Source organism: Rhagoletis zephyria, unplaced genomic scaffold, assembly GCF_001687245.7.
Source record: "Rhagoletis zephyria isolate East Lansing unplaced genomic scaffold, Rhagoletis_zephyria_1.1 Rzeph_scaffold_00334, whole genome shotgun sequence".
Classification (NCBI taxonomy): Eukaryota; Metazoa; Arthropoda; class Insecta; order Diptera; family Tephritidae; genus Rhagoletis; species Rhagoletis zephyria.
Window position 1 is genome coordinate 282,948 of NW_016157418.1, and position 26,094 is coordinate 309,041.

At 34.8% G+C, this 26,094-nt stretch overlaps 1 protein-coding gene across 1 annotated transcript; it reads right to left on the bottom strand.

Annotated features, from left to right (window-relative positions):
* Positions 1–24,567: 24,567 nt before the first annotated feature.
* On the bottom strand, positions 24,568–24,903 carry LOC108359066 (aspartate and glycine-rich protein-like). The gene has a single exon (XM_017610714.1). It carries the CDS (start codon positions 24,901–24,903, stop codon positions 24,568–24,570), a length of 336 nt encoding a protein of 111 aa, XP_017466203.1.
* Positions 24,904–26,094: the final 1,191 nt, after the last annotated feature.

Here is a 26,094-nt window from a genome sequence, read left to right on the forward strand (position 1 = left end):
CTGCAGAAAATAATCTACTCTGTATGCGGTATAAATTTTCCACCAACAACAGAAAGAATGTGAAAAAGTCCACTCAAAATACAGCAAATAAGTGCACGAAAATACAGCATAAGTAATAAAAACTTTTGCAATGCAACTTTTAAAACAAACCAAAAAAATATATTATTATGTACATATATCTCAAAATGCGGAAGAAGAAAAAATAATAAAAAATAAATATGAGAATTCACTTCATTTGTAGCATTGCAGCAGCGTGTAGCACATACTTTATAAGGCAATGACTAACCCCAGTGTGCAGGCTGGATATGCGCCACCGCACCACAGATGTTTGTTGGCAGCGCGTTTCACTCTCGCTCGTACTCAGCAAGCATATGCGCGTGGCCTGCTTCTGGGCGCATCCAGCACACACTCATATCTACATATGTATGCAATATTACTGCTGGCACGAAAAGTGCTAAGTTCATTCAATTATTTTGTTTATTCGCCTGCGAATGTAAGGCTTTATAGCCACTGCCACTGCAATTGCTATGCTAAGCAATGGCTAACGAAGAAATTGACAATAAACTCATATGGAACGCGTGCATGAGTGTTGGAATATACATGTGTTTGTATGTATGTTGTATGTGTGAGTATGCTTTGCTAAAGCCAATTCGCGTTGCGCCATCTGCAAAAATAATTGAAATGTTAGTTGTGTGCTTGTCACCGCATATTGTCTGTCTGTCTGTCTGTTGGTATATCTTTGCGCTGCCTGCGTTGGTTTTGTGTATATTTAAAGTTATATTTTCTACATTTTCACTTCGTCCTTTAACTGCCACCACTATCTACTATCACTATTACTACTACTCCTTCTGCTGCCACCACCTCAACTTGATATTCGCTTCAGCTTTGCCAAATGAGTTTTCACTGCGTTTTACCATTGCTTTTCCTTTGCTTGCTGCTGGTCGAAATTGTTTTGCGATTCAGTTCATATGCAAAAATGTTAAAAGTTTCGAAATGCTTATTTCACTATGCGCTTTGGTGGGTAGCGGCTTTTGAATTGAAGTGGAGTGAAGCGTGCCGTCGTCGTCGTCGTCGTCGTCGTCATCATCATCATCGACACAGCTGGGCATGATGTGGTATACTAGCGCGCAAGTTTAAACTTTATCCGCATACGAAAATTTTCTGCTAATATGCTCAAATATAATCATTTAGCATGCAAATGCACTGCAAGAAATTGGGAGTGAAACTCACTCACTCACTCACTCACTCACTTCATAAAGCAATGTTAGTATGCAAAAATTTTGTGAGTTCACCTGAAGCGCTGAGTCAAAAACGAAGTTTGAAAGTGTGCGGGAAGGTCTCAAGGTCTTCTTTGTCGTAGCCGCTGCAGTAGTCAGACCCTGCCAGGGTATGTCCGGCTAGTAGCTCGATTTAATTGAATTGTGAGCAGCCACTGCCTCTATAGCGAGTGAGAATGTCTTCACATGGCCTATTCGTATCTCGTGAGGTTGGTTGTATGAGTATTGCAAGTAAATATTGGTTGCTGATGAACTGAGTGAGAGCGGAGAACCAGGATTGATTTATTTACACAAAAATTCATTCAAGCAAAAAATGTTTGGCCAATGGTAACTAAAAGTTAGCACCCGTGCACCTTTGAACATCGTCCGTCGCATTGGATCATTCAGTTTGAATTTTTATTTATTTATTTATCTACCGGACACTGTTTTCAGAGATAAGCGCGAAAAAGAAAGAAAGACAAAATTACATACATTTACAAAAATTTAACAAAAATTCAACAAAAATACTTAAATATACAAATATCACATCAACAAATGCGAAAGTGTTTAAAAAATACAATTAATTTTTTCAAAAAAAAAAAAAAAAACCATCTTAATTCTCATATACAAATTTAAGGGAACCGTTAATTTCTTCATCCGATGATCGCTTCTAAACCAAATTAGTATGGGACCACCGCTGAGGTAACATACATACATAAAAAAAAAATATTCCGACGAATTTATAACCTCATCCTTATTGTGAAGTCGGTTGAAAGTAATCGTTCACATGTATATGTAGAGCCGATAAAATGCCACACAAACGCCGGTGCACGGAAATTTAATTTTGGGTTGTAGAATACCGTTTTCATTTTAAGTTTGCATTATGTATGAAAATAAGCAAACTTTGACATGGAAAAATTTTTAGAAATAAAAGATTTTTTTGTAAATTCTATTGATTTGTGCTTAAAGCCTATTTTTTTTTTTTTTGCAAAAACATCAAGTTATCAAGCAAGAAAATTGATTCATAAATAAAGTTGCATATGACCAAATGACTGATATTTTCTTTTCTATGTTTACATTAAATGTAGTTCATACATGTTGCATGAGTAACATTCTTTCCTATTTAGTCATATTTCATAAAAAAAAAAAAATAATTACGAATTTTCATTTGACAACCTAATGTATTAATAAATTTCGAATTACGTTTGAGAAAACCAAGTGTGGAGGTTGCCGCACTGACTATTTATTTATTCTCTGTGAAAATCGAAGGTAAGTTTCGAGTCTAAGTACACTCCTCCATCTTTGCCGAAAGTTGTACGATTGAAAGCATAGCTGTCGCTAAAGGTATAATTGTACATTGAACCGACATTTTTTTCGAAACAATTTCATAATGTTACATTTTGAGAAATTCAAGGAAAGGGCCATTTGGAAGCTGTCCACTTATCAATGGTGAAATATCGTGCTGTAGACTAAGGGAGTCCCTTAAATTTTTAATTGTGTAATATATTTTTAAATCGTCGGGGATATATTAAGCAGTTGTCCAAATAAAAAACTTGGCTGATGTAATTTCTAAAAAAAATTACTTACATGTGGAACCCTAAAAGTAACTGTTATAGATTTTGATAGATTGTTGTCAATTTCTACCACCAATTTTCTGTATTAAGTAAAACTTAAGCCATTTTAAATCGTTGGTGGAGGTACCAAACGATGTACTGACGTATTAAACCTATAAAATACCGACCCGAGGAAGTGATTGCGTTGAGGAAGCAACGCAGTCCCTGAACGCTATTGATTTCGGGATGCTATTTACCATTAACTTTTCGGTTAAAAGTTATAAAATAGCCAAAATAATTTGGGGTTTACTTTAACCTCAATCTTTTTCGGATGCATATATTTATCGAATACAAGATTTAGCGTTCGAATTCTTTCGTACGTTGGACGAAAATGTTTCCATCATTGTCAGAACCAGTTTCATTAAATTTTTTATGCGCATTATTCCGTTGATTTTTCAATCTTAATAATTTTTTCGTGTTACACGACAGATTAAACGACCTCTTCTTATTATAGTTTGGGACGCATAAGTTAAGGCCTTCTTCAATTACTTACATTCTTGAACTGCACATAAATACATGCTGGGTAAGTAGCAAACATTCAAAAATTCTCTTACAATAAATGGTGTCAAAGAATGTTTTAAGCGATACAAAGTTTGCCTAAGAACAATCAAGAAGTTCAAGAAGACGCAATGATAATAATTTCCTAATTGTTCTGAGTAAACGCCTACTAAATCTTTTTTTGTAATCAGAAGCCATCTGATGGCCTCTTTAAAGCCCAGAACTCCTTTAAAGTGAACACTGGTGAATCACAGACGGATCTAAGGTTATTCCTTTCATAAAATTTGTATGATAAATACATTTTGTCAGAACCTCAAGTTTGCTTGGAAGATTACTACAGCTTTATAAACACACATCAAACCTTCATACATAATTAAAACTCCAAAAATCAGCTCTCTAATTTCTTGCACTGCATTTAGCTAGCAGCTGGTGAATTGTCAAATGACTCGATTTCGTCGTAGCCTATTTGCCACATTCATACATATGATGATGCGCTTACCATCTCTCTTCCTGTGTATGTGTGAGTAAATGCAAATACAAGTATGTATGTATGTATGTATTTTTTAGTTAAGCATGCAGTCAACGTTAGCTTGTGCGCGCCAAACCATGAACAATATTTGCCTACAATTTAAGTTGGTCAAGAACAATTTTTTTTTTTTGTTTTTTTTTTGTTTTTGCACTTTTGTTTCATACAACTCTTTTATTTTGTGGCAAACTTTTTAACCAACTTTTTACTCGATTATAATTCTAATTACTTTGTGCTCGAATAAATATTTAAAAATTAACTAGCTCACTAACACTCGGTTCAAAATATGTACGTACATATATAGTTGGAAGCGTATGTAGAGCAAAGAAGGTAGTGAGTAATGAAAAGCTGCAGTAAGATAAAGTTAAGTGAGAAAAAATACATACATACATATTTTGCTGCTGTAGCATATTTTTTTGCGCATGAATGCAAATAAGTATTAATATTAAATTTCCAACCATTTAAATTTGCAAGGTTCTAGCTTAATTTAGCGAGCAAATGCATTGTTTAAGTAATTAACACTGAACGTGTTGATTATGGTTTGTGTTGCCTGCTTTAAACACTTTTTGCTATGCTTATACCTCGATTTCAGAAGAAAAATATTTTCTGTCTAGAAGTGGAAATTATGTAATGCGATTTATTTATTTACTAGACTTGCTCATTTTATTTGGAAATACCAAAGTATTGTTGTTTTGGCATGGTGGCTAAGTAGTCTTTCACAGTTATCTGCTGCTAACATTTCTACAATATTGTGTTTCATATTTTGGGGCGTTAATAGTTACAAAGATATTAATTAAGTAATTTATTGAAGTTATATATCCGAATTCGTAAAAATAAAGAAATCGAAAATTTGTATGAAAATGTTACTTTAAAAGGTCTTTGATTCTTTTTTATTTTTTACTAGCATATAGCCGGCATGCTTCACCGCGCCTTAAAAGTGTGTTTGTTTTGCTTGGTACCCTCGGTGTAATATTTCATTTATTTTACCAATTTAATTCAATTCAATTTTTAAAACAGGTGGAAACGCTCCTCAACAATATTTTCGACAGTAAAATTACCCAAACCTCTTCAGTTTGTTCAATTAGATTGAATAAAAATTTTCAAACAGGTGGCAAGGTGGTTTAGGTTAGGCGGCTACCGCCGCGCGTGGAGGCACACTTAGACAATTCCTTATGCTCCGGGGAAAACACAGGAAAGCTTGAAACGGCGAAGAGGAAAGTAGAAAAGAGAGCGAGAACGAACAGGATGATGACACCGAAGGCTTCTCGTATGAAAAACGTGCTCACTACGAAGCTCCTCAAGGGACTGATATCTATTCTCGAAAGCTTATCGGGAGTGTGGAAGAAATGCGACATGAGGTACATGAACATTAAGTTCGTAAAGGTTGGGCAACAGAGCTCCAGGTGTTGAGATGATTCCACCTCTATGCAGATGGTGCAGAAAGGGCCACCGATGATAATTAGCCTTACTGCATGCAATGACCAGTTAGAAATTTCACCTTTAGTGCGAGATGTAGCCTTATTAGAGTCAAGAGCTTTCTGATCCGCCCCAATATACACGTGGCGAGAAGGTTCTAGCCACCTTGAATTCCAAGGTCGGCTTCCAGCGCATTCTGAGCCGATTAAATGCCCATCTGTCCAGAAGTGTACCACATGAGGTCAGGAGAGCCCTCCGACTTTCCTTAACCGGCAGCAATGGGAGGTCAAGCAATACTTCACCGTTATCGAACGATCCAATAAGAATTCAAGAGCCTTGATAGCTGCTTGGCAATCGGAATAGTCCACCTCTTTAAAAGGCGTTAAACTGGAGAGCAACCAATCCGAAGTCTCCTGTATTGCGGCTACCTGTGCGTGGAAAACTCTACAGTAATCCGGTAGCCTGAATTTCAAGTTCCACCTAATTTCCTATTCAGCTTTGATCCGTCCGTAGATAAGTTTACAGGACCCCGATGTGAGTGATGAAAGATCTCTTCGAACCACAAGCATCGCGCAATGGTCTGTTGTGTTTGGTAGGAACTCAAAGCCTGTTAGAATACTGGCGTACCCATAGCTCGAGGCGAACTTAAAGACCACTCCCTGCGGCGCGCGCAGCGGCAGCTCTGCCTGATAGATCTATTGGCACAAAGTTTAGCAAGGCATTAAGCGCCAGAGTAGGAGTGGTTCGAAGTGCCTCACTGATCCCAAGCTCGTTGCGATCCTTCCTGGCTGCTTGGCGGTCCACCAGACGAGTGTCTCAATAAACAAATTGGCTTGATTATAGTTCTATAAAGTCAAAGAATTACTTTCGTGGAGAGACCCCAGCATTTGACGATGACCTCCCTAAAACAATGAAGGGCTACTGTAGCCTTCTTGACTCTTTTCTCCATGTTTCGTTTTCAGGAAGGCTTGCCGTTAAAGATCATGTCCAGATATTCCAACCAGTGAGAGAGCTCTAGTGGAAGACAGCCCATTGAAGGAAGATGGATATTCAGTACCTTACACCATCTGGAAGAAAAAGCTCCATATTCTTCAAGAGAAACGAGGAAAGACTGATCGGCCTGAAGTCTCTTGGCGATACGTGCGACACCTTACCTGCCTTAGGAATAAAAGAGACTCTGACCACCCTCTAAGAATCCGGATGAGCTGGTATTAGTGCCCAGTTACCAGTCTCGTGCATGATGTATGCCAGGGGAACGGTATTCCCAGAGAAGATTCGCCTAAACCTCAAACATTTGTGGCTTAATTCGACGCTTTCGCAGAAGCGTCTCCACGAGGTTCGTTTTACTTTGCTAATCTCGCACTTATAGATCCAGTCCTATATAGTGGCCAATATTGGAAAATTTTTACTCAAATGAAGTAATAAAATGTTCTGCATACTTTCGGGCGTGCAGTAACGAAAATTTACCAACTGTGGTGCGGTCTCCTATAGTGAAACCTCGATATAACGAGTCTTGATAAAACAAAGAATTTAAAACATATAATAAAATCTTTAGTCGCCTGAAAAAAACTTGCTTTTGCGAAATTTTCATGCAAAGAGGCTGCATAGAGGCATGAAAACCTTTGGAACGTATTCGCGATTACAGTACGGTTAGCAAAAGCCTCTACATCCGTAATGTGCAGTGACAGCTTTTACTCTGTGCGCATCTATATAAAACAGCGATAGGCAGACAGCTTTTATTCTGCACGCGACTATACAATTATATACATTAGCTTAAAAGAGCTTTGCCCGCGGGCAAGGCGGTGCCCATCGCCGATATAAAGTCTACAGAGAGCTTTGAATACTTCCGAGGAGTTCCGCCTGCGGGCGCTGTTTTGAACGTCACTGCTCTATATAAAGAAGTCTCAACTCAAAGACATCTACATGACTAATTGAAAATATGTTAACGGTTAGACTGCCGTTATAAAAAAAGGGATTTTTTTCGAAAATTTTGCATTTTTCGCTGTTTCGAGGTTTTGATATTCTATAGGTACACATAACGAAACTATGTACATATACAGCGAAGCATTTGTCCAACTACTTCAACTTCGTAATATCGAGGTTTGACTGTATTAAAAAATAAGTAAAATATATAAGTTGTGCACTAAGAAAAAAGTAGGCAAATTACAGAATCCATTGCAATTTTTAATAGTAAATACGCTTGTAGGAGCTGTGAAATTATAAGCCCAATTTGAGTATTCCGATCAGATATTTTATATTTTTCTATCTTTCGTAGTTACCTGCATGTTTAATACCACTGAAAGCTCTTAAAGTCAATTGATTTAAGTGCACACTCTTAGGCGATAAACTCAAAATAGCAAATTTAAAGGGATTTGTGTATTGGCAACAGAGTGTTGCAGAGCTTCCGATTACTCTTGTGCAACATTGGCTTTGGAAATTTGCATAACATTGCAAAAGTGTTAATATTTCTAAGAAACAAATATTAAAAGTATATAGAGAGTGCTTTTATGTGGCCAAATTTTTGTGTTTGCCCATCAACAAGTATTTGTGTAGATGGATTAGAAAAAAACACTTGTTTTGCCTCAGTAATATTCAGTTTTTGAACACAAATGGAAATTATGGTTTTATGCACTGAGAATATGAATTAAAAAAAAAAAATGATTTACTTATTTTTAGGCATTGCGTACTATTAGGATCTATTTGTAAAGTTTCTGATTTGAGTCCTCTTAGGCCGAGTTTCCACTAGCTAATAAAATGTAAAAAAATTGGATTAATTTAAAAAATGCCATGTGGTAATGACGCGAATACTTTTTAATGCTCAAATTAGCCATTAAAATGTTTGTCATTTATTGCCTAGTGGAGATCCAGCATTAGACATAAAAATTTCAAGGTTAGAAAATACTTGACCTTTATATTGGTCGCCTCGAATTACTTCGAGTCTTATTAAAACTTCAGATCACAGTGCCATTGCAGAAAACTTAATGAAATTAATGAAAACTAATGAATTAACTAGTACCTGCAAAATAACGTAAAAAATTTTTTTTCAGAAAAGTTCAAAAAGGTTAGTATTTGAAAAAAAAAATAAAAATTAAAACTTTTCAGTAATTTTAGCACTATTGAAAAGCTATTCAGTCTTTTTTTTTCCTTTTCGAAATGTGTAGTACTATGGAAAACTAATCCGAACAGTTTTAATTTTGGATTTTTTTTTCAAACATTAAACATTTTTATTTTTTTGAAAAATAACTTTTATTCAGTGAAATTTTGCAGTAGACACTTTTTTCCTGTTTAGGAACTCTAAAGCTATGGAACAGCTTCTCAAGACAATTTTAATTTTTATTTTTAAAAAATTTAACTTTTTCGATTTTTTTTTTTGGAAAAAATGCTTTTTTCGGTGTCGCTTGCAGAACGGTTTTTTTCCTTTTCAGGAACTATTGAACTATTGAAAAGCTATTNTTTTTTTCAGAAAAGTTCAAAAAGGTTAGTATTTGAAAAAAAAATAAAAATTAAAACTTTTCAGTAATTTTAGCACTATTGAAAAGCTATTCAGTCTTTTTTTTTCCTTTTCGAAATGTGTAGTACTATGGAAAACTAATCCGAACAGTTTTAATTTTGGATTTTTTTTTCAAACATTAAACATTTTTATTTTTTTGAAAAATAACTTTTATTCAGTGAAATTTTGCAGTAGACACTTTTTTCCTGTTTAGGAACTCTAAAGCTATGGAACAGCTTCTCAAGACAATTTTAATTTTTATTTTTAAAAAATTTAACTTTTTCGATTTTTTTTTTTGGAAAAAATGCTTTTTTCGGTGTCGCTTGCAGAACGGTTTTTTTCCTTTTCAGGAACTATTGAACTATTGAAAAGCTATTCAGAACAGTTTTATTTTACATATTTTTTTTCAAACATTTCTCTTTTTCGCCTTTTGGAGAAAAAATTTTTTCGGCGTAATTTTGGGGAACTTTTTTCTCTTTTCAGGACTCTAAAACTATTGAAAATCTNATTTTAATTTTTATTTTTAAAAAATTTAACTTTTTCGATTTTTTTTTTTGGAAAAAATGCTTTTTTCGGTGTCGCTTGCAGAACGGTTTTTTTCCTTTTCAGGAACTATTGAACTATTGAAAAGCTATTCAGAACAGTTTTATTTTACATATTTTTTTTCAAACATTTCTCTTTTTCGACTTTTTTGGAAAAAATTTTTTCGGCGTAATTTTGGGGAACTTTTTTCTCTTTTCAGGACTCTAAAACTATAGAAAATCTACTCAGAGCAGTAATTTATTTGCCTTTTTGGCACATGTCGTATGCTGCTCGAATCCGGCATACAAAGTTTAAATTTTTGGTTTTTTTCAAGATATTTAGAATTTTTTTCCTTTTTTTCAAAAACTATAGGAGTATAGCCACTCAGACCATTTTTTTTTTTTTGTATTTTTGCATCATGACGTATGGCAACTTCACGGACATGACATTAGCCTCTCGCTTAACTAAATTGTGAGCTAAGGCTAAAGACTGGTTTTCACTATGTCATATTTTGACACCAAAATTTGGCGACATATTTTGACGCAACTTTATCTCCTTTCTCCATACCTTGACCGATGATGTTATAGGCCATAAACAGACATATAGCCAATTTAGCAGCGCATGTACACGACTTAAGAACTATCCGGATCCAAATCAATCTATAAACCGCTTTTTAATCCCATTTGACAATGTGTTTTCACTTATTTGACGACAAATGCCATTCAATTTGACATAGTGAAAATCAGGCTTAAGATAGGCAAATTTTTCTATCAGGCCGAAGACCGTCTAAAGAGCCTTGTTTTGGTTTTAGAATACTTTTATGGTCATCGCACACAACCTGTCATTCTATTTTTAATTATATATTCGACAAGTTATAATTTCCTAAAATTTATTATTGCATACTTTTAGGGTCTTTTTTGAAAAAAGTTAGATTTATTTCACAGATATTTAGTTTTATACTCAATGTGAATATAACTCAAAACTCTCCTACCAAATCGCAAAATAGTTGTTCAACTGAGGGTAGAGAGCATTTCTAAGATACATTTTTTCTAGTACTCGTAACCTAAAAGTATGCAAAGGTCTGTTTTTATGTATATTTTTTTTTTAAATAAAAAGTCTCAGCCTTGTTTTGTTTCATTCCGCGGTCATTAAACATCTCTAAAAAATGTTTGAATCTAAACTAGTTCCATTGCTCTATTAGTTATAAAATTCTACATCAACTGCCCACTTTCAGCGCTCAATCATTAAACTAGTTAAGCGCATAAGTAGAATTAAATCTCACTCTACATATGCACATAAATATATATATTTGCAAACAGTTGGCAAACATACTAAGACTGCATTACAATTTTCAAGTGTCAATCCAATGCAACTGCTCCCCATTTCAAATATCAGTAATCAGCTACTGAAGATCGGTTTATGATAGCTGGCACTCAATTGCCAACAAATGAATCAGATATGTTGGGAATATGAAATTCTAAAAAAAAAAAATAGTTAAGTAAGAGAAAACATCGAACATAAATAGTAACACAGTTCACTTGAAAATAGCGGAGGCTAGCAATCCTCAACCAACGTGGCTGACCATCAATAATAGGTTCGCCATAAATGCAATTACAGGTTGGGCGTTGAGGGCGTTAATTGTGGGCGTGCATGTGTGCATAAATATTATAGTATTTACATACAAGTACATATGTATGTACACTGGCATACGACGGCATGTTGTGTAAGCTGTAGGGATGTTAATTTTTACGCTTTTTACTATGCTGGGATTTTCGGTATGTCGTTATCACAATCCCGGCAACAACACACAACTACAGGCGCACAACTTAAAGCGAAAAAATTGCTTCTATATTATTTGAGAAGCTGCAATAAAAAAATAAAATAATAAATAAATGGGTTTGAAACCTACTTTTTTATTTTTTATTTGACGTCAGGATTTATTTTAAAGGACTTTGTAATTTGAATAATATGATTAATTCCAAAAATTATTTAAAAAATGCAATGCTATGTAGAATTAATATATAAGTACCAAATAAAAGAGGAAATTTTTTTAGAATTCAAAAAATTTAATTTTTTTTTGCATTCACAAGGACCAATAGGTAATTTTTTAAGCTGATAGTTAGAGGCACGAAATTTGATAACATTATCGAATTTTTAATAAGTCCCTAACATATAATTTTTTTTCAAAATCAAATATTGCGAAATTTCAAGGATAAAATTTTAAAAGGACATTTTCAATACATATCAGTCCTTATGCAACAAAAAATTGAATTTGTTTAAATTCTACAGAATTTCTTGTTTAATTTGGTACCCATACGTCTTCTCTAAGCATATTTCACTGAATTTTTTAAATCATTTTTGAATTACTGACGTCAGAGTGAAAAACTAAAAACGTAATTTTATTATATTTGGCTCACGATTTCGTCAATATATTGATTTTTGTGTGCAAAATTTACTGTCGCACGGCGTTATATGATTAATGAGCTAGAAATTTATAAAAAAATATTTATTATTAAATATTTAGTTATTATTAAAAGAACGAAAAATGACACTGAAGATGGCACAATGCCGAAACCGGGTTGTCTGCAAACCAAACTTGACAAGGGATGACGGAAATTCGTTCCAAAATAAATTAAAAAAATATATAACCAACACTGGTCAAGAAAAGGAGTTTCTGTTATTGCCATTAGTGGAAATTGCAAATCCCGAAAAACCCGGGATGATTTGCCAGGAATCCCGGGATTTTAGGGACCTAAAAAAGGCCCGGATCCCGGGATTAACATTCCTAGTTACTTATATGTGTGTTTGTGTGTTCGGTAAACTTGCCAACATTCAACTCGTCGCAGGCTTTTCAAAGTACTGCTGCGGCAGCGAGTTGTTGATGAGCTATGTAGATAACTGTGCAGAGATTTCTGCTACTTACAAATAAATACTTACATACTTACTTCTGCGTATATAAGTATGTTTTCTATGGAAATGCCAATTAACTGCCACACGAAGTAGGTGTAACTACAGGCCAACTGATATGGTGTTGGTCATACTTACGCACGCACATGTTTGTTACTGTGAAAGTAGTTTGCGGCGCAAATAAATCACTTTTGTGCTATTTTAGTTTGAAGTATGGGGGAACAAGTGATTAGCCGTAGCGCAGTACTTTCCACTGCAATTATATAGAGAACTTCTTGAACTACAAAAGCGTATTTCTTCCATTTTGAAATCGATCCAATAAATAAGAATCGTGAGAGATTTTTGCTGCGATATCCAACAGTCTTTAAATAATTGAAAATATTTTCAGTCAAATTAAGAAAAAGTATATTTCGTTATATTAATCAACAAAACCTTCCCGTCAAAACGGCATACCACTTTGTCGTTATCGAATTATTTCAGTGTACACCTAAAAAGTTTGCCAGAGTGGCTGGTAAAATATTTGGTTTAAAATTTGTCCGGGGTTTTCAAAAGACGGACTGACATTTTATTCGCAATTTTATTACTTCGAGTATGTCCGTTTAGCTGCTGTAGAGCTGGAGATATTTATGCCAGCTAGCTGAAAAACTGCTCGCTCGACTCAAGAATCAAGGATTAAGTCTATGCCATTAAACCGAAGTAATTGAATTCATTATTAACGCCACACGTAGATCTTTCATAGGTGCATTGTCTTTTACAGACTTCTTACTGCAATTGGTTCACATTAGCTCTTATGTAGAATTTAACAATCACCATAGGTACGATTTTAAATGAAAAATTAAGGCAGACACTGAATTTCACTTTTATTAGCGTTTTCGAGTGGCCAGCTGGGCAGAAAGCGTGGGTTTAACACGCCAAGTACTGTTATTAGCACTCCATATATGTATGTACATTAGACTGCATCACCAAAAAAGGTTGCGGTTTTTTATTACATTTGAAAACTTCCACCAAAATATTTCGGAAAAATATTAAGATTTACGTGTTCTAGAACGATTTGAAAATACCTATAAAAATTTAGTTTTTTTTTATGAATAAAAATAGTGTCTTAAAGAGTTTTTTGAAAAAAATTCCGCAGATGACAAAACAGTTTAAGCTTAAAAAATCTGCATACAAATGTTAAAACATAATCGTTATAATGAGATTTTTGATGTTTATTTCTAAGTTTTTTCAAAGATTGGTTAAGAAAAAATTTGAATAACTGTGCCAAAACTATACCCATTTAGACTTATGAAGTTTCAGTGGAAAGTTATTTTTTCACACTTTTTATTTCTTTGCAATAAGACTCATTCACGTCCCAATTTTATTTAATTTTTATTTTTTTAATATCAACACATCTAAATTCAACTTGGAATGACGCTCGTTCATCCTACCTTGCCCTTTTATACTTTGAATAAGTATATTTGCAAAGAAATAAAAAGAGTGAGAAAATACCTTTACACCGATACTTTGTAAGACTAAATAGCTTTGGCTCAGTTATTCAAGTTTTTCTTTAACCAATCTTTGAAAAAAAGTTCAAAAACCGCATCGAAAATTTCATTATTACGATTTCATAGAAATTTGTTAAATATTTCTATGCAAAATTATTTTTGATTGAATTGTTTTGTCTTCTGAGTTGATTTGGTTTTCAAAAACTTTTTTCAAAAACTATCTTTATTCACAAAAAAACTAAATTTTAGAAGGTATTTTCAAATCGATCCAGCTCATCGTAAATCTTAATATTTTTCCGAAATATTTAGGCGCAAGTCTTAAAATATAATAGATTTTATAATTCCAATGGGAAAATAGTACCGATTTTTTTATTTCTATGTGAAGTGGTGCAGTCTAATGTACATACATATGTATGTATAGGTGTACATCGAATGCTATGATAAGGTTCCGTAAATATGCACTTACTCTAGTACTTAGTATACATTGTTCATTTCTGTAATTAAAAGCGAAATTGTAGCCACATTTCTGGCGGCGCAGCGTTCAAAACACTGAATTGCACTTAAGCTTTGGCAAAATTGGCAGCTTTTCCATTGTAAATTCAAAATTGCATAGTGTTGTGTAGGCCTATAACTATGCATAGATGATGCAATTGAGATATAGTGAGGGCAATGCAATTAGGGAAAGCGGTAGCAAGGAAAACCGAAATCGGGTGCACACAGACTGTTGTTGCAATTGACGGAAATATGCATGCAGCAGGTTGTTGATTAGTCATTTTCGTAGTCTGCGGCTTTAAGGTAGCATTGATTTTATAAAAATTCGAACGAATTTCATGAATAAGTCATTGACATTCGTTTTGATATAATCAAAGCTTAGTCATAGGAATTTTAGTTAAGTTATACATATATTCAACTGTTACATAATCGACAGTTTTAGCTGCAAAAGCAATTAAGCTGAAGTCACTGCCTATCGTTGAACCATTAGATACCATTTTGCATTTGATTCGCAGGTTGGTCACACCCAGAGTGCTGCACAATTTTAGCTTTTACATTACTGAATAAGGATCTCATAAGTATTTTGCAATCGATGTCTAAAAAAATTAACGCAATTTGGTTTTTAATTTGCGGCCATCTCAGCTTAATTTCTAGAAGCCAGAAGTCACTGGCGCCTTGCTTACGCTGACTTATTGTCTCATCGCTTTTAAGATATATGTATGCACATGAGGGCGGGTCAATTTGTATGGATAGATTTTTTTCGACATCGTTCCTAGCAGATTAGGATTCTTTATAAAATTCTAAGAAAAAAATCCTCCAGACTTCCAAAACCTTTTTTCTTTTTTTGAGATTTTGAGTAATGAAAAATCTGTTCTGAGTCGTCTTTCAACTGTAGGTTCGTATACGATTTATAGCTCCTGACGTTTTATAGAGCTAATTTCCATTTCTTTGCTTCATTCTTTAAAGGCTAATGCAACTAGTTTATTATGAGTTAACCTAGCTTACTTAATTTTTTTCTACTACAAGTAAAATTTAGACTAAAAAATATCTGTGTATTTAAAAAAAAAAAATTTAAACGAATTTACTTAAAAAGAAGAATAAGCACTTTTTCAATAAAAAAGTCACCCAATTGAAAATAAATTATGCCGAATTTTTAAACCAAAAATGGAAATAGTAATAAAGTGTTTTCGAACACTTTTGGAACGCTTAAATGACCTAAAAAAACGCCGAAACACGCAAATTAAATGCTGGGCCGTACAGACTACGGATCTGTATACCGCTTTTCTATACCAGGTAATTTTCCCCAGATATTTTCTTTTAAGTTTGCATTGCGAATGGAAAAAAACTTCAAACTTAAGCGCTGTATGCAGCTCCCAAGAAAAATGAAAAATTCATATAAATAAATGACGCACAAGAAGTGGAAAAGAAATTTTTTTTCTATCAAAACTTTTTAACTTCAGCGTACCCCTCGCAATAATGCTCGTATAATTATTTATTCAAGAAAATTTACAGCAACGGCAAAGTCCTTTTCAAGCAACAGAAATAATGGGAAATGTTTCTCGTGCTATTTGAAAGCTGCAGACAGCTCGTCAACATGGAAAATGTTACTCATACGCCATGTACGAGAACGTACGTGAAGGGCTATGTCCGACATGGCGTATGAGTACCATTATTTTCTGCTCCTATTTCGTACAAGTTATTGTTGCACTTCTTCACTTGTTCATTCAAACCTTGTTTATTTATCCATAGATACTCATCGTGGTTGCTTGATTTTTTGCAGAAGAAGAGGCTTAAAGCCTGAGGCTTTAATACGAATAAAACTTACAATAGATGTGTTACTTTTTAAATTTCTTCCTTGTTAAAGTTTGAATTTTTCTGTACAAATAAAAATATTTTGGCAAAACTTTGCATCTGGGAAAATGGTATACAGATCCATAAACTTTGACGCAAAATTGAGATATTCCATACACTGCAATTAGAGTGTTTTTGATATCAAAAACAGAAATTTAGAATAATTAGAAAATTTATTTGATGTCAGAAATAAAAAATGTACCTAATTTGGCTTTTGAAAGCACAGAAAACTTTCAAATAGCTTGAAAAAATTATTATTTTTTATGTTAAAAAATCGTAATATTTATGTAGTAAAATTTGTTTATGATATCAAAAAAGAAATTAAGAATAATTGGAGTTTTTCATGTCAAAAATCAAGAGTTTTGGATTGCAAACATTTTGCTTTGTTAAAAAATGTATGACTGAACCCAATTTTTTATACCGAAATTCGTTTAATGTCAAAAAAGCAAATGTTGTGTGTGTTTTTGGTCAAAAACTTAACTTTTCACTTTTGATATCAAAACTCAAAATTCTTAGTTTATTTTTCTCCTTGACATCAAACGTTATTTTAAGTTATTTTAATAAAAGCCATGTATTTGGCTTTAAATTTTTATTCTCCATTAGATAGGACACATCAAAAAACGATTTTTACTTACGTTATGCACTGTATTTTTTGCTACTACTAACTAAAGTTGCAAGAGGGTTTGAAGCTAAATTTAGAGAGACATTTGATGTTCCAATCAGCTATACTTTCAAGTTTTTGCTGAATATAAGCAAACAATTTTTTTTTCTTTTTACGACCTAAATAAAAGGAATATTTCCACAAAATTTTTTTTAGTGTTTTTTCTAGCCTAGTATTGAAAGGTTTAAAACAAAAATTAATATAAAATGTTTCTTTTTAAAAAGGCACGAAAATATTTTTTTACTGAAAATTTAAAACGAATTAAAAGAAACTTAAATTTTGCAGATAATGTTTTTTTGCAAACAAACTATGTGAATTTTTTATTCTATCCATAATTTAGAATCATTTTTTGTTTACCAAAAGTTGAAAAATTCCGTAATTCTAAGATAGGGGAAAATACTTTTTTTAATAAAAGTTATAACCAAAAAACTATATTTTTTGAACAAAAAAAAAAGTTTTTTTGGATTCCATGCAAGTGAAACTTCTTCGGCCTATATGAGTCTTAATCTTAGCCTAAGTCTCTATCTTAATCTTGACCTCTCAATCCCAATCTTAATGTCAAACTCAATCTCAATCACTATCTCAATCTAAATCTTAATCCTTATCTCAATTTCAATCTCAATGCCAATCAATCAATCAAAATCTCGATCTCAGTCTTAGCCTCTGTCATATTCTTGATCTCAATTTTAATCTTAATCTTACTCTCAATCTCAATCTCAATCTCAATCTCAATCTCAATTTCAATCAAAATCTCAATCTCAATCTCAATCTCAATCTTAATCTTAATCTTAGCCTTAGTCTTAATCCTTTTCGTATGGAATTAGATGCCAACGAGTGTGTCGTTGTTTCATTAGATCGATGTTTGCATTTTCACCTAACCGAGCGCAATGAAGTATCACTCCACAAAAGTTGTATTGATGTAAAATGCATTCACATATTCCTGAAGAGGTAAACATTTACAATTCACATCGAATGTTTCTACTTATAGACTTTTGACCCCGATGTCATTATTATTTGCTTTATTCTGAGATTCTGCTTTTAAATATACAAGTACTTAAGTATTGGATTACCAACCAAAACGTAGAGTAACGATCGTGTAGGCTCTTAAGCCTACTCAGAGCTCAATGTACGGACTAGCGTGATTTCTCGTTAACTTTGTCAGCAAGCAATATAATTACTGATTGTCTGCCACTAGAAGTGACCCTGACTTTCTCCAAATGACCTTCCAGCGCTATTAGCACCACACTCTCTACGTTTCTTAATATCTGTTTCTCTCTATCTCTTTATAGGCAAACATAAACGTGTGGATAATCGTACATACATACATACATATATCACAACATTAAAATACGTTTAATTATTTAAAGTACTTATTTACTTAAAAGTCACGCAATGAACGCTGACGTTATGACATAACCACCACTCTTTTTTTTACCGGTTGCCACTGTGTGTGTGTGATGCATGCAATTTCTGTTGGTTTGCGGTGTACACTACGTAACCGAGATTAACATTGTCTGATACCCAAGAGTCACACGATTGAAAAGCGTGCGACTACTGGTTGAGTGAAAGCGCGATTGTACAGTTGTTTGTTGGTGTATCTGTTGGTGACCGGCGTTGCATTGCAGTGGTTTATGTATTAAGCGCCTAAAAAGCGACAATGTATGTAAATAGATGCACGTATGTAGTGTATTGTATTTTGCGTGACAGTGTAATTACGAAAGTTACCCGGAAATTGCAGACAAAGCCACAGCAGAGACGAGACGAGACGAAAGTCGGTAGGCATACATACATATGCGTGCTTTACCCATTTTCTTCTGGTCTACTGCATTGTTGACCGACCAATCTGATGCAGAGCACTGAATTGAAAGCTTTTGCTTGCAAATTGTGTTGCATAATTTTAGGTGCGGTCAAGTGGTAATGGCAAGCTCTGGGTTGTAAAGCAGCAATAGCGAGTTTCCAGTACTCTACGCTGTCGCAACTACTTTGAGCGTTTGTGTCGCATGGTTTCCTACGGCAAGTACGCGTTTTTCGCCAGCGCTACTTACATACTTTCGGGCGTACTTTTGTTAATTGAAAGCCACTCATTTGGATTACACGTGTATTTGGGCGTTTTCAAATTCCAAAAGCACTTCAATGTTGTGCGCCGCACAAAACGCGCACTCAAACGCACTTACACACACGCAACAGTCGTCAATTTGTGCGGTTTTGTTTTTTTTTTTTGGTTTGTGTGCCTCAAATCCTCGTCCGATTTGTGTGTAAAAGCTAAATTCTAAATTTTGCATTGCATACTTGTCGGCGCATTACAGCGTGTGTTATACGCTTCGCAACAATTTAAAATCAATTGTTGCAAATGAAATGCTTATTCACGCTGCGCTGCAAGTCAACCGCAGTTACAGAGACAATCGTAAATTTTACATGTCCATACATGCATACCGAACTTATGTACAAGGGCGTGCGTGTGTGTTCAGCTTATTCTCCCTTACATACCAGCTTTGGTATCAGCCTGTAAGCGTGATTATGGACTACACAATGCAAATTAATTTCCACTGCTGCATTGTGACATTTACAATTATTGTTGTTATTCAACAACAGCACAAAACAACAATAACAAGAGCAGCAGCAGCACCAACGACAATCGAGCGTAATGCGCCTAAAAGCACCACTTGACATGCAATCGTAATGTTTTGTTAAGCCTTTGAGTGCCAGACAGACGTTATTGGTATGAGTAAGATTGGTGCAAGCAGCGTCATTGTTATATACATACATACATAGTTAGTTAAAAAACAGTTACAGAGCAGGAGGAGGAGCCCGTGGAAGAATGAATAGCAGGGACGCGTGTATGTACATATGTAGTTGACATTAGATTGTTGCTAGCTTTTTTTTTGCCTTTGTACTTTGCTGTGTTCTTGCTTTTTTCGCTTTGTGTTTGCTGCTAATTTGTGTGTGGTTTGCTGTTCGTGCTGCTGCTGCTATTGCATTCAATCGTGTTGACAATTGTTAGTTAACGCGCACTAATTGTGCTTTGTGTTGTTATTATTGCTGCTTTGTTTGTTTAGTGGTTCTTATTTTTCTTTCGTTAGAAATTTTGCTTTCTGCTGCTTATGGGCACTTTTAAATTCTCAATCTGGTGCTAATGAATTTTATGAGCAGACATAATAGACCTAGAAGGCGCCTTCGAGTGTAGAGAGACAATATTCTAGTAAATGCCCTTTGAAATGGGTTTCGCTGCCAGGGATATGTGGATGACATTTTGAGAGTTTCCACTGGGAATAAGTAGAGTACATACCCTCTGCGATATACATACTTAATACCAATAACTCTAAACTTAACTAAGAGTTGGCTAGTCGATGCGGGTCTCAATATAGCCCCTCTACGACGACCATCGTATGCTATGGCAGCGAAAATAGGCCTTCCATCTATGATATATATATAAATTGTAGTGAGGTCATAGAAAACGTTTTCTCCTAGGCTAAGTATGTGCATTTTGGGCTACTTCTTCACTCTAAACCTCTTTCGAACTCTCACGTAGACGCAACCACAATAGCAGGTACAAGGGTATCTAGAAATGTGTATAGTAAATCAGTCTTGGCGGTACAGCCCAACGATCCTAAGATGGATGTACAACATGATCGTACGACCGGTAGTGACCTATGGGTGGATGGTTTGAGTTTCGATAACCATTTTAGCCACGTTGAGACAGACACACTAAGCTTCAATATCGGGCTTGTCCGCCAAAACAATTGCAGGTAATTCTCGAAATCAAACCTTCGTATATCACCATCGCTGTGTTAGCTTAGTGTATTGTCTTAAACTTCGGAAGATATGGTTGTGGTAGAGGAGCACTTGAAAGTTCGAGCTCCGGCTACCTCTCTTTGCCACAGATGATATGAACGTTGTAGTTGTTTTCGGAAAGAAATTCGAAAAAGAGCTCTACAGCAATGCAATCTGAATTAGCTTCATTATGGAGGGGTACATGTAGCCCAGCACCAAAACCATATATTACATTGGAGCATATACACGCCCAGGATAAGGATATCCGTGACTGTGAGCATGTCTAAAACCGAGGTCTGTGCCATCAATCGTTCTGAAGAGATGAACTTACGTAGTAATTACCGTACTGAGAGAATCCTTAGGCATAGCGACCGAGAGACAAGCGGAACCTACGACGTTCTTAACCTTCGAGGTTAAGTGAGAGTCCCTTGCTGAATACAACGACATGCAGCCACTTTGGGTAACAGGACACAAATTGAAACATGGAAATAGGTAGCGAACGGATTAGTCAGAAAAGCGGCGATCTCACCACTGAACAATTCTGGGTAATAGGACTAAACACGATTAGGGAAGGTCATAAGTAAGGAGTTGTAAGAACGAAATTATTGATACCTAGTAAGTATCGGGGTAAAAGTATTGATACCTACTTATATCGATATTAGTTTAAAACAACGATTTCACATATCTATGAATTTTTGTCAAAATAACTTATGTGACTATCATTTTTGATTTTAGACGAATAGTATTTAATATGTTTAAGAAAAACTTTCAGTTTTAAAATATGTTTCACTAGGAAGACCTCCAAAAATACGTGCAAAGTCCAATTAGTGGTTTTTTAAAAAGTCCACAGAATTTTGTTAACATAATTTTCTTATTTTTTATGTTTGTATTTTAAGCGTTATGCATACATACATATATGTTTATTTTGTACAAAGAGAAAGCGATTGAGATCAAAAACATTTATTTTATAATTTCATACAAGTTAATTAATAAGTAAAAGCTCTGTATATTAGAACACTGCTCAATAGCATTTATGCTTAGTACGAATGTTATATTTCTGAAAGAAGTAATCATGTTGATACTTTTTGGAGGACAAAAATTGCTAAGTCCATTTGTAGAAAATTTGCAAGGGAGGAAAAAAACATTTCAGAACATTTCCTTCAAGAATTTTTAAGACGGTTGCGTTACAAACTAAAAGATTTAGAATTTTTTGTGAATTTATCGATTTTTCTGCGCCTCTTCTGGACTCAGTAAATTTGCTTTTAATTGAATATAAACGGGAAGAAATAAAACAAGCACCTTAGTTAATCCTTTTGGAGACATTGCGTTTTTAATTTACTTTGCTTCCTATGTATATCCAAATATGGGTTTTCGCAAAAATTGGACTTAGCAACTTCTCCCTTAAAGCTAGCGATATGTTAATGAAATGATAATTGGTCTTTCTTTTCATTGGAAACTAAATTGCCGACAATTTTTAGCTATTCACAATAATAATTAGATTAAAAATTAAGAGTCCGATAGTAAAATTGTCACTGCATCGGGTTTCGATATAAGTACTTTCTTCCGATACCTACTCGCTACTCGGTTCAAAAGTATCGATACCAAAATTACTTGGTATCGGACGAAATGTATCGAGTATGTATGTACTTGTATTTACTAGTATCGTTTTGTTCCTAAGATTAAAAGCATAAATAGACGACAGTGTTGATCCGGATCAACTCGGGAATTAACTGCAGTTGATCCGGATTAAGTCCGAGTTAATCCGGATCAACGCTGCCGTCTGTTTAAGCTTAAAGACATCATACTCAAAATCTGGGAATCTGATCAAATGGTCTCTATCGCTTTCGCAACTCAAATATTGCAGCTGCTTGAGGCCGTAACGAGAAGACGAGATGAAAGTATAGGATCAGTGTGGCCAAAGGATGACCACATACATATTACATACATACGCCCTTCCACAAAACCTCTTGGTACTAAGAATTTGCATTAGACTGCGTTTTCCTTTATGCTACGCATCGATAATTTTAGCTGCCTTTTTATTTTCTTTGGTGTATATTTGTTTTTTTGCCATAAGGGTTACGAAGTTCGATTCTGGTATAATATATATATTTTTTGCTGGAGTCCCTTAGGTGCTCACGATATCTCGTTTTTAATAGGTCTTTCTCATCTGTGTTATTTTGGAGTATCATTTCCACGTTGCTCCTCGGTTTCAATGCTGTGCTATTGCTGTATTTCTGGAATAATTTGTCTAGTTTTTATGACGTTTTGGCGGTGTGGATTAAGACTACCCAATATGTTTAGTTTTGCTCCTTTCTGGTCTGGTTGTTAGTTCCTCCATCTATTTTTCAGCCAAATTTCGCATAAATACCTCCATTAGAATGGCGGATATGGCAAAACCTATTCCTAGTCCGTCGGATTGCCTCTATATTTTTTACTTTTTGAACTTGAAATAGTTTTGATCTACATAGTGTTATCTTCAGGGTGTTAATAATTTTACTTAAGAAAGCCATTGTTTCTGCCACTGGTAGCCAAAGCTCTTTGACATCAAAAGAGACCAATTTCGCATTTTTGGGGATATCTATCAAGCTTATGCTTTCAATTTGTTTCAATCTAGATCATAACAAACAAATGTCTTACCTTCGAAGATGCGTTTGCCTAGAAAACCGAAGTATATTATTCCTATTACAGAGCACGCGCATAGGAATAGCTAAACGAGTTCTCTCTCTTTCAAATGTACAAATCTTCAACAAGGAAAGGGAAATTTTTTGCAAGGCTTTGAACGTGATCGCCATATGGCCTTTCATATAATGGCTTATTATACATAATGTAATATTAAATAAAAATCTAATCAAGCAAACTTTGTATATAAAAGCATATGTAAATGAGAACGTGCCTTTCATGTGCTGAGTGGCAAGTAAATGCCAACAGATAATCATGCTTTGGGCGCTAGCTGTTTGAAAACTCCCATCCCATGACCTTTAGCACCATATTAGCTTTAGTGACGTCCTTGTAGTTGAGACAAACATTTCCACATGAATACACGCAAACTCAAATGAAAATGCTTGCCTATGCCAAGGTTTGCTCTCAGCTTCCAATAGCGTTTTCACAAATTTACTCCTACCCTTTCAAACCCACTGCCATTGCCCCGCTGTTACTAAGTCAATGCTAAGTTATTTGACATTCGCGTGCAACATTATTGGATAAACACTTTGCTAAACGATTGTGTGATTTTAGGCGTTATGGCTTGCGAGAGCGTTGTGTGTGTGTGTGCGTGCGTGTGTATATGTATGCGTGCATGCAGCCTACTTGTTTGCCTTCTCGCTTATTTACGCGCGCGCGCGCGTGTCTATTTGACGCGACAACTCTGCTGGCTAAACTCAATATTAATTCAATCAGTTATCGTTGCTTTTCAAAATCCCATTGTTGTGTGCGTGGCTTTTGCTACTTGCTGTTATGAATTTTTGCTGCTTCTTTTGCTGCCATCACTGCAGTTGCTTGTGGCATTATAATTTCTTCTTTTTTTTTACCAAATTCACATAGCTTGCAGCATTTTGCGATATATTCTCCTGCAAAATTCATCGCATATTTTAGATGAGCATGAAAGTATGCAATAAATTTTGTGCGTGTGCGTGTTATGGAAGCACAAAGCATGATGTCTTAAAGCATTTTAGATTCTTCTGCTTTGTGTGTTCTTCTCTTGTTGAAAATACTAAAGTTGAGCGGTTTTTGGGAAGTTTCCACCAAGTAAAAGTTAGGTTTAAGTATTCGTGCAACTTGAGGTGTCTTAAAAGCTTTTTCGGTCGATCGAAAGTAGACAAGTGAGTTTTTACTGGGTTAGTAGAGGAATTTGAAAATGAAAATTCCTTAAGTATGTGCATGTGAATTTCGGTGGCATAAATTCACTTGAGATTGTAAGCTACGGACTTCGAAGTTGAGAGGGAAAGCATTTTTTTTTTGAGATATTCTGGAATAAACTACTAACATACTGTTATGAAATAGATACTTTGTTTTTGCATGTTTGTTGAAGTACTGAAATGTGGTCCATAATTTAAGGATAATACCATTGAAGTTCATTACCATTCAAGACCATTGCCATTCTTTACCATTACTATTTCCATTATCATTACAATTACCATTACTGTTACCCTTATCTTTACCATTACAATCACCATCGTCATTGCCAATACAATTGCCATGACCATTAATATTAGCATTACCATTATCACTATAATTACAATTACTATTACTCTTACCATTACCATTGCAATTGACAGGAACTATACTGCTTCCATTACAATTACTACTAACATTACCATTACTACTACCATAAACATTACCATTACTATTCGCATTTCCATTATCATTTCCATTACAATTACCTTTACCATTGCCATTGAAATCACCATTGATTACCATTACTATAACCATTACCATTACCGTTATTATTACGGTTGGCGTAACTATTACCATAACTCTTATCATTATCATTGCCATTACAAACGCTATGAGCATTACCAATACTATTCCATTGCCATTACTAGTATTTTTTCAGTATCCCTCCCCCAAGTTCAATCCTTATCAACTCAATAGGTCTCTCACTTCCATTTTAGCCATACAAGTTACAGAAATTGAAATTCACTTCAGTTTTGCTTCAAGCAAAAACGAAAGTGGTCCAGATATTCAGCGTTTGCTTTCGATTTCGTGTAATCTTTAAGCGGTAAACAAATTATAATCCCAAGTGTCTTCTGAAATACTAGAAGATGCTACATTCGACATGACCGCAAAAATTAACACCACTGCATGCGTACCCCATAACTCGCTACAGCTATTTCTATTGTTCGCTAAATTGTAGCACACGCCTACAACAAACACTAAATACAACAACTACTAACACATAACCGCTTATCGACGTCTCTTGCGTACCCTAAGTAAACATGGAAAACCATTTCGGTTATTGAGTTTATCAAAATACCCATATTTACTTATGGGACTTGTGTGATTCGAGCCAAGCTAGTTGCGTAGACAAAAATTCATATAAAATCTAAGCATCCAAAAGTATGCTGCTACTCTCATTTGGTATGCTATTCAGTTTGTATTGTATTGTGGGTTTGATATCATTATCGTCCTTGCCGATACTGCATACTGCACGCAAAATATCGGCAACAAAGCTAATGAGCATAAAAGGTCTATGATTTCCATCCTTACCTCCTGCCAAACAGTCTACATAAAAGTGTGTATGGCGCGCTAACAATGAACTGATTACGATTATGCGTGCAATGGACATTTGTTTCGCTCTTTTTTGGCATACGCGCTAGGGATCTGCTATATGAGTGCACCCTCGGGAGCTATCCTGCTGCGATGAGCGAAAAAAAAAAAAATTATGTTGGTAGCTGAGAATGTAACATGACCGAATAAGAACAATGGAATGAGCATTGATAAACGCATAGGCACGCACGTTGATACCAAACGGATTTACATGCGTACTTTTTCAAATACATACTTAGTATATTCGATTAAGTTGCGCATTATGGAACTTTTTCTCTTTCACTTTCACAAAGAATGATGTTTACTTTGCATGCGCGCTTGGCGAACGTAGACTTAAAGAGG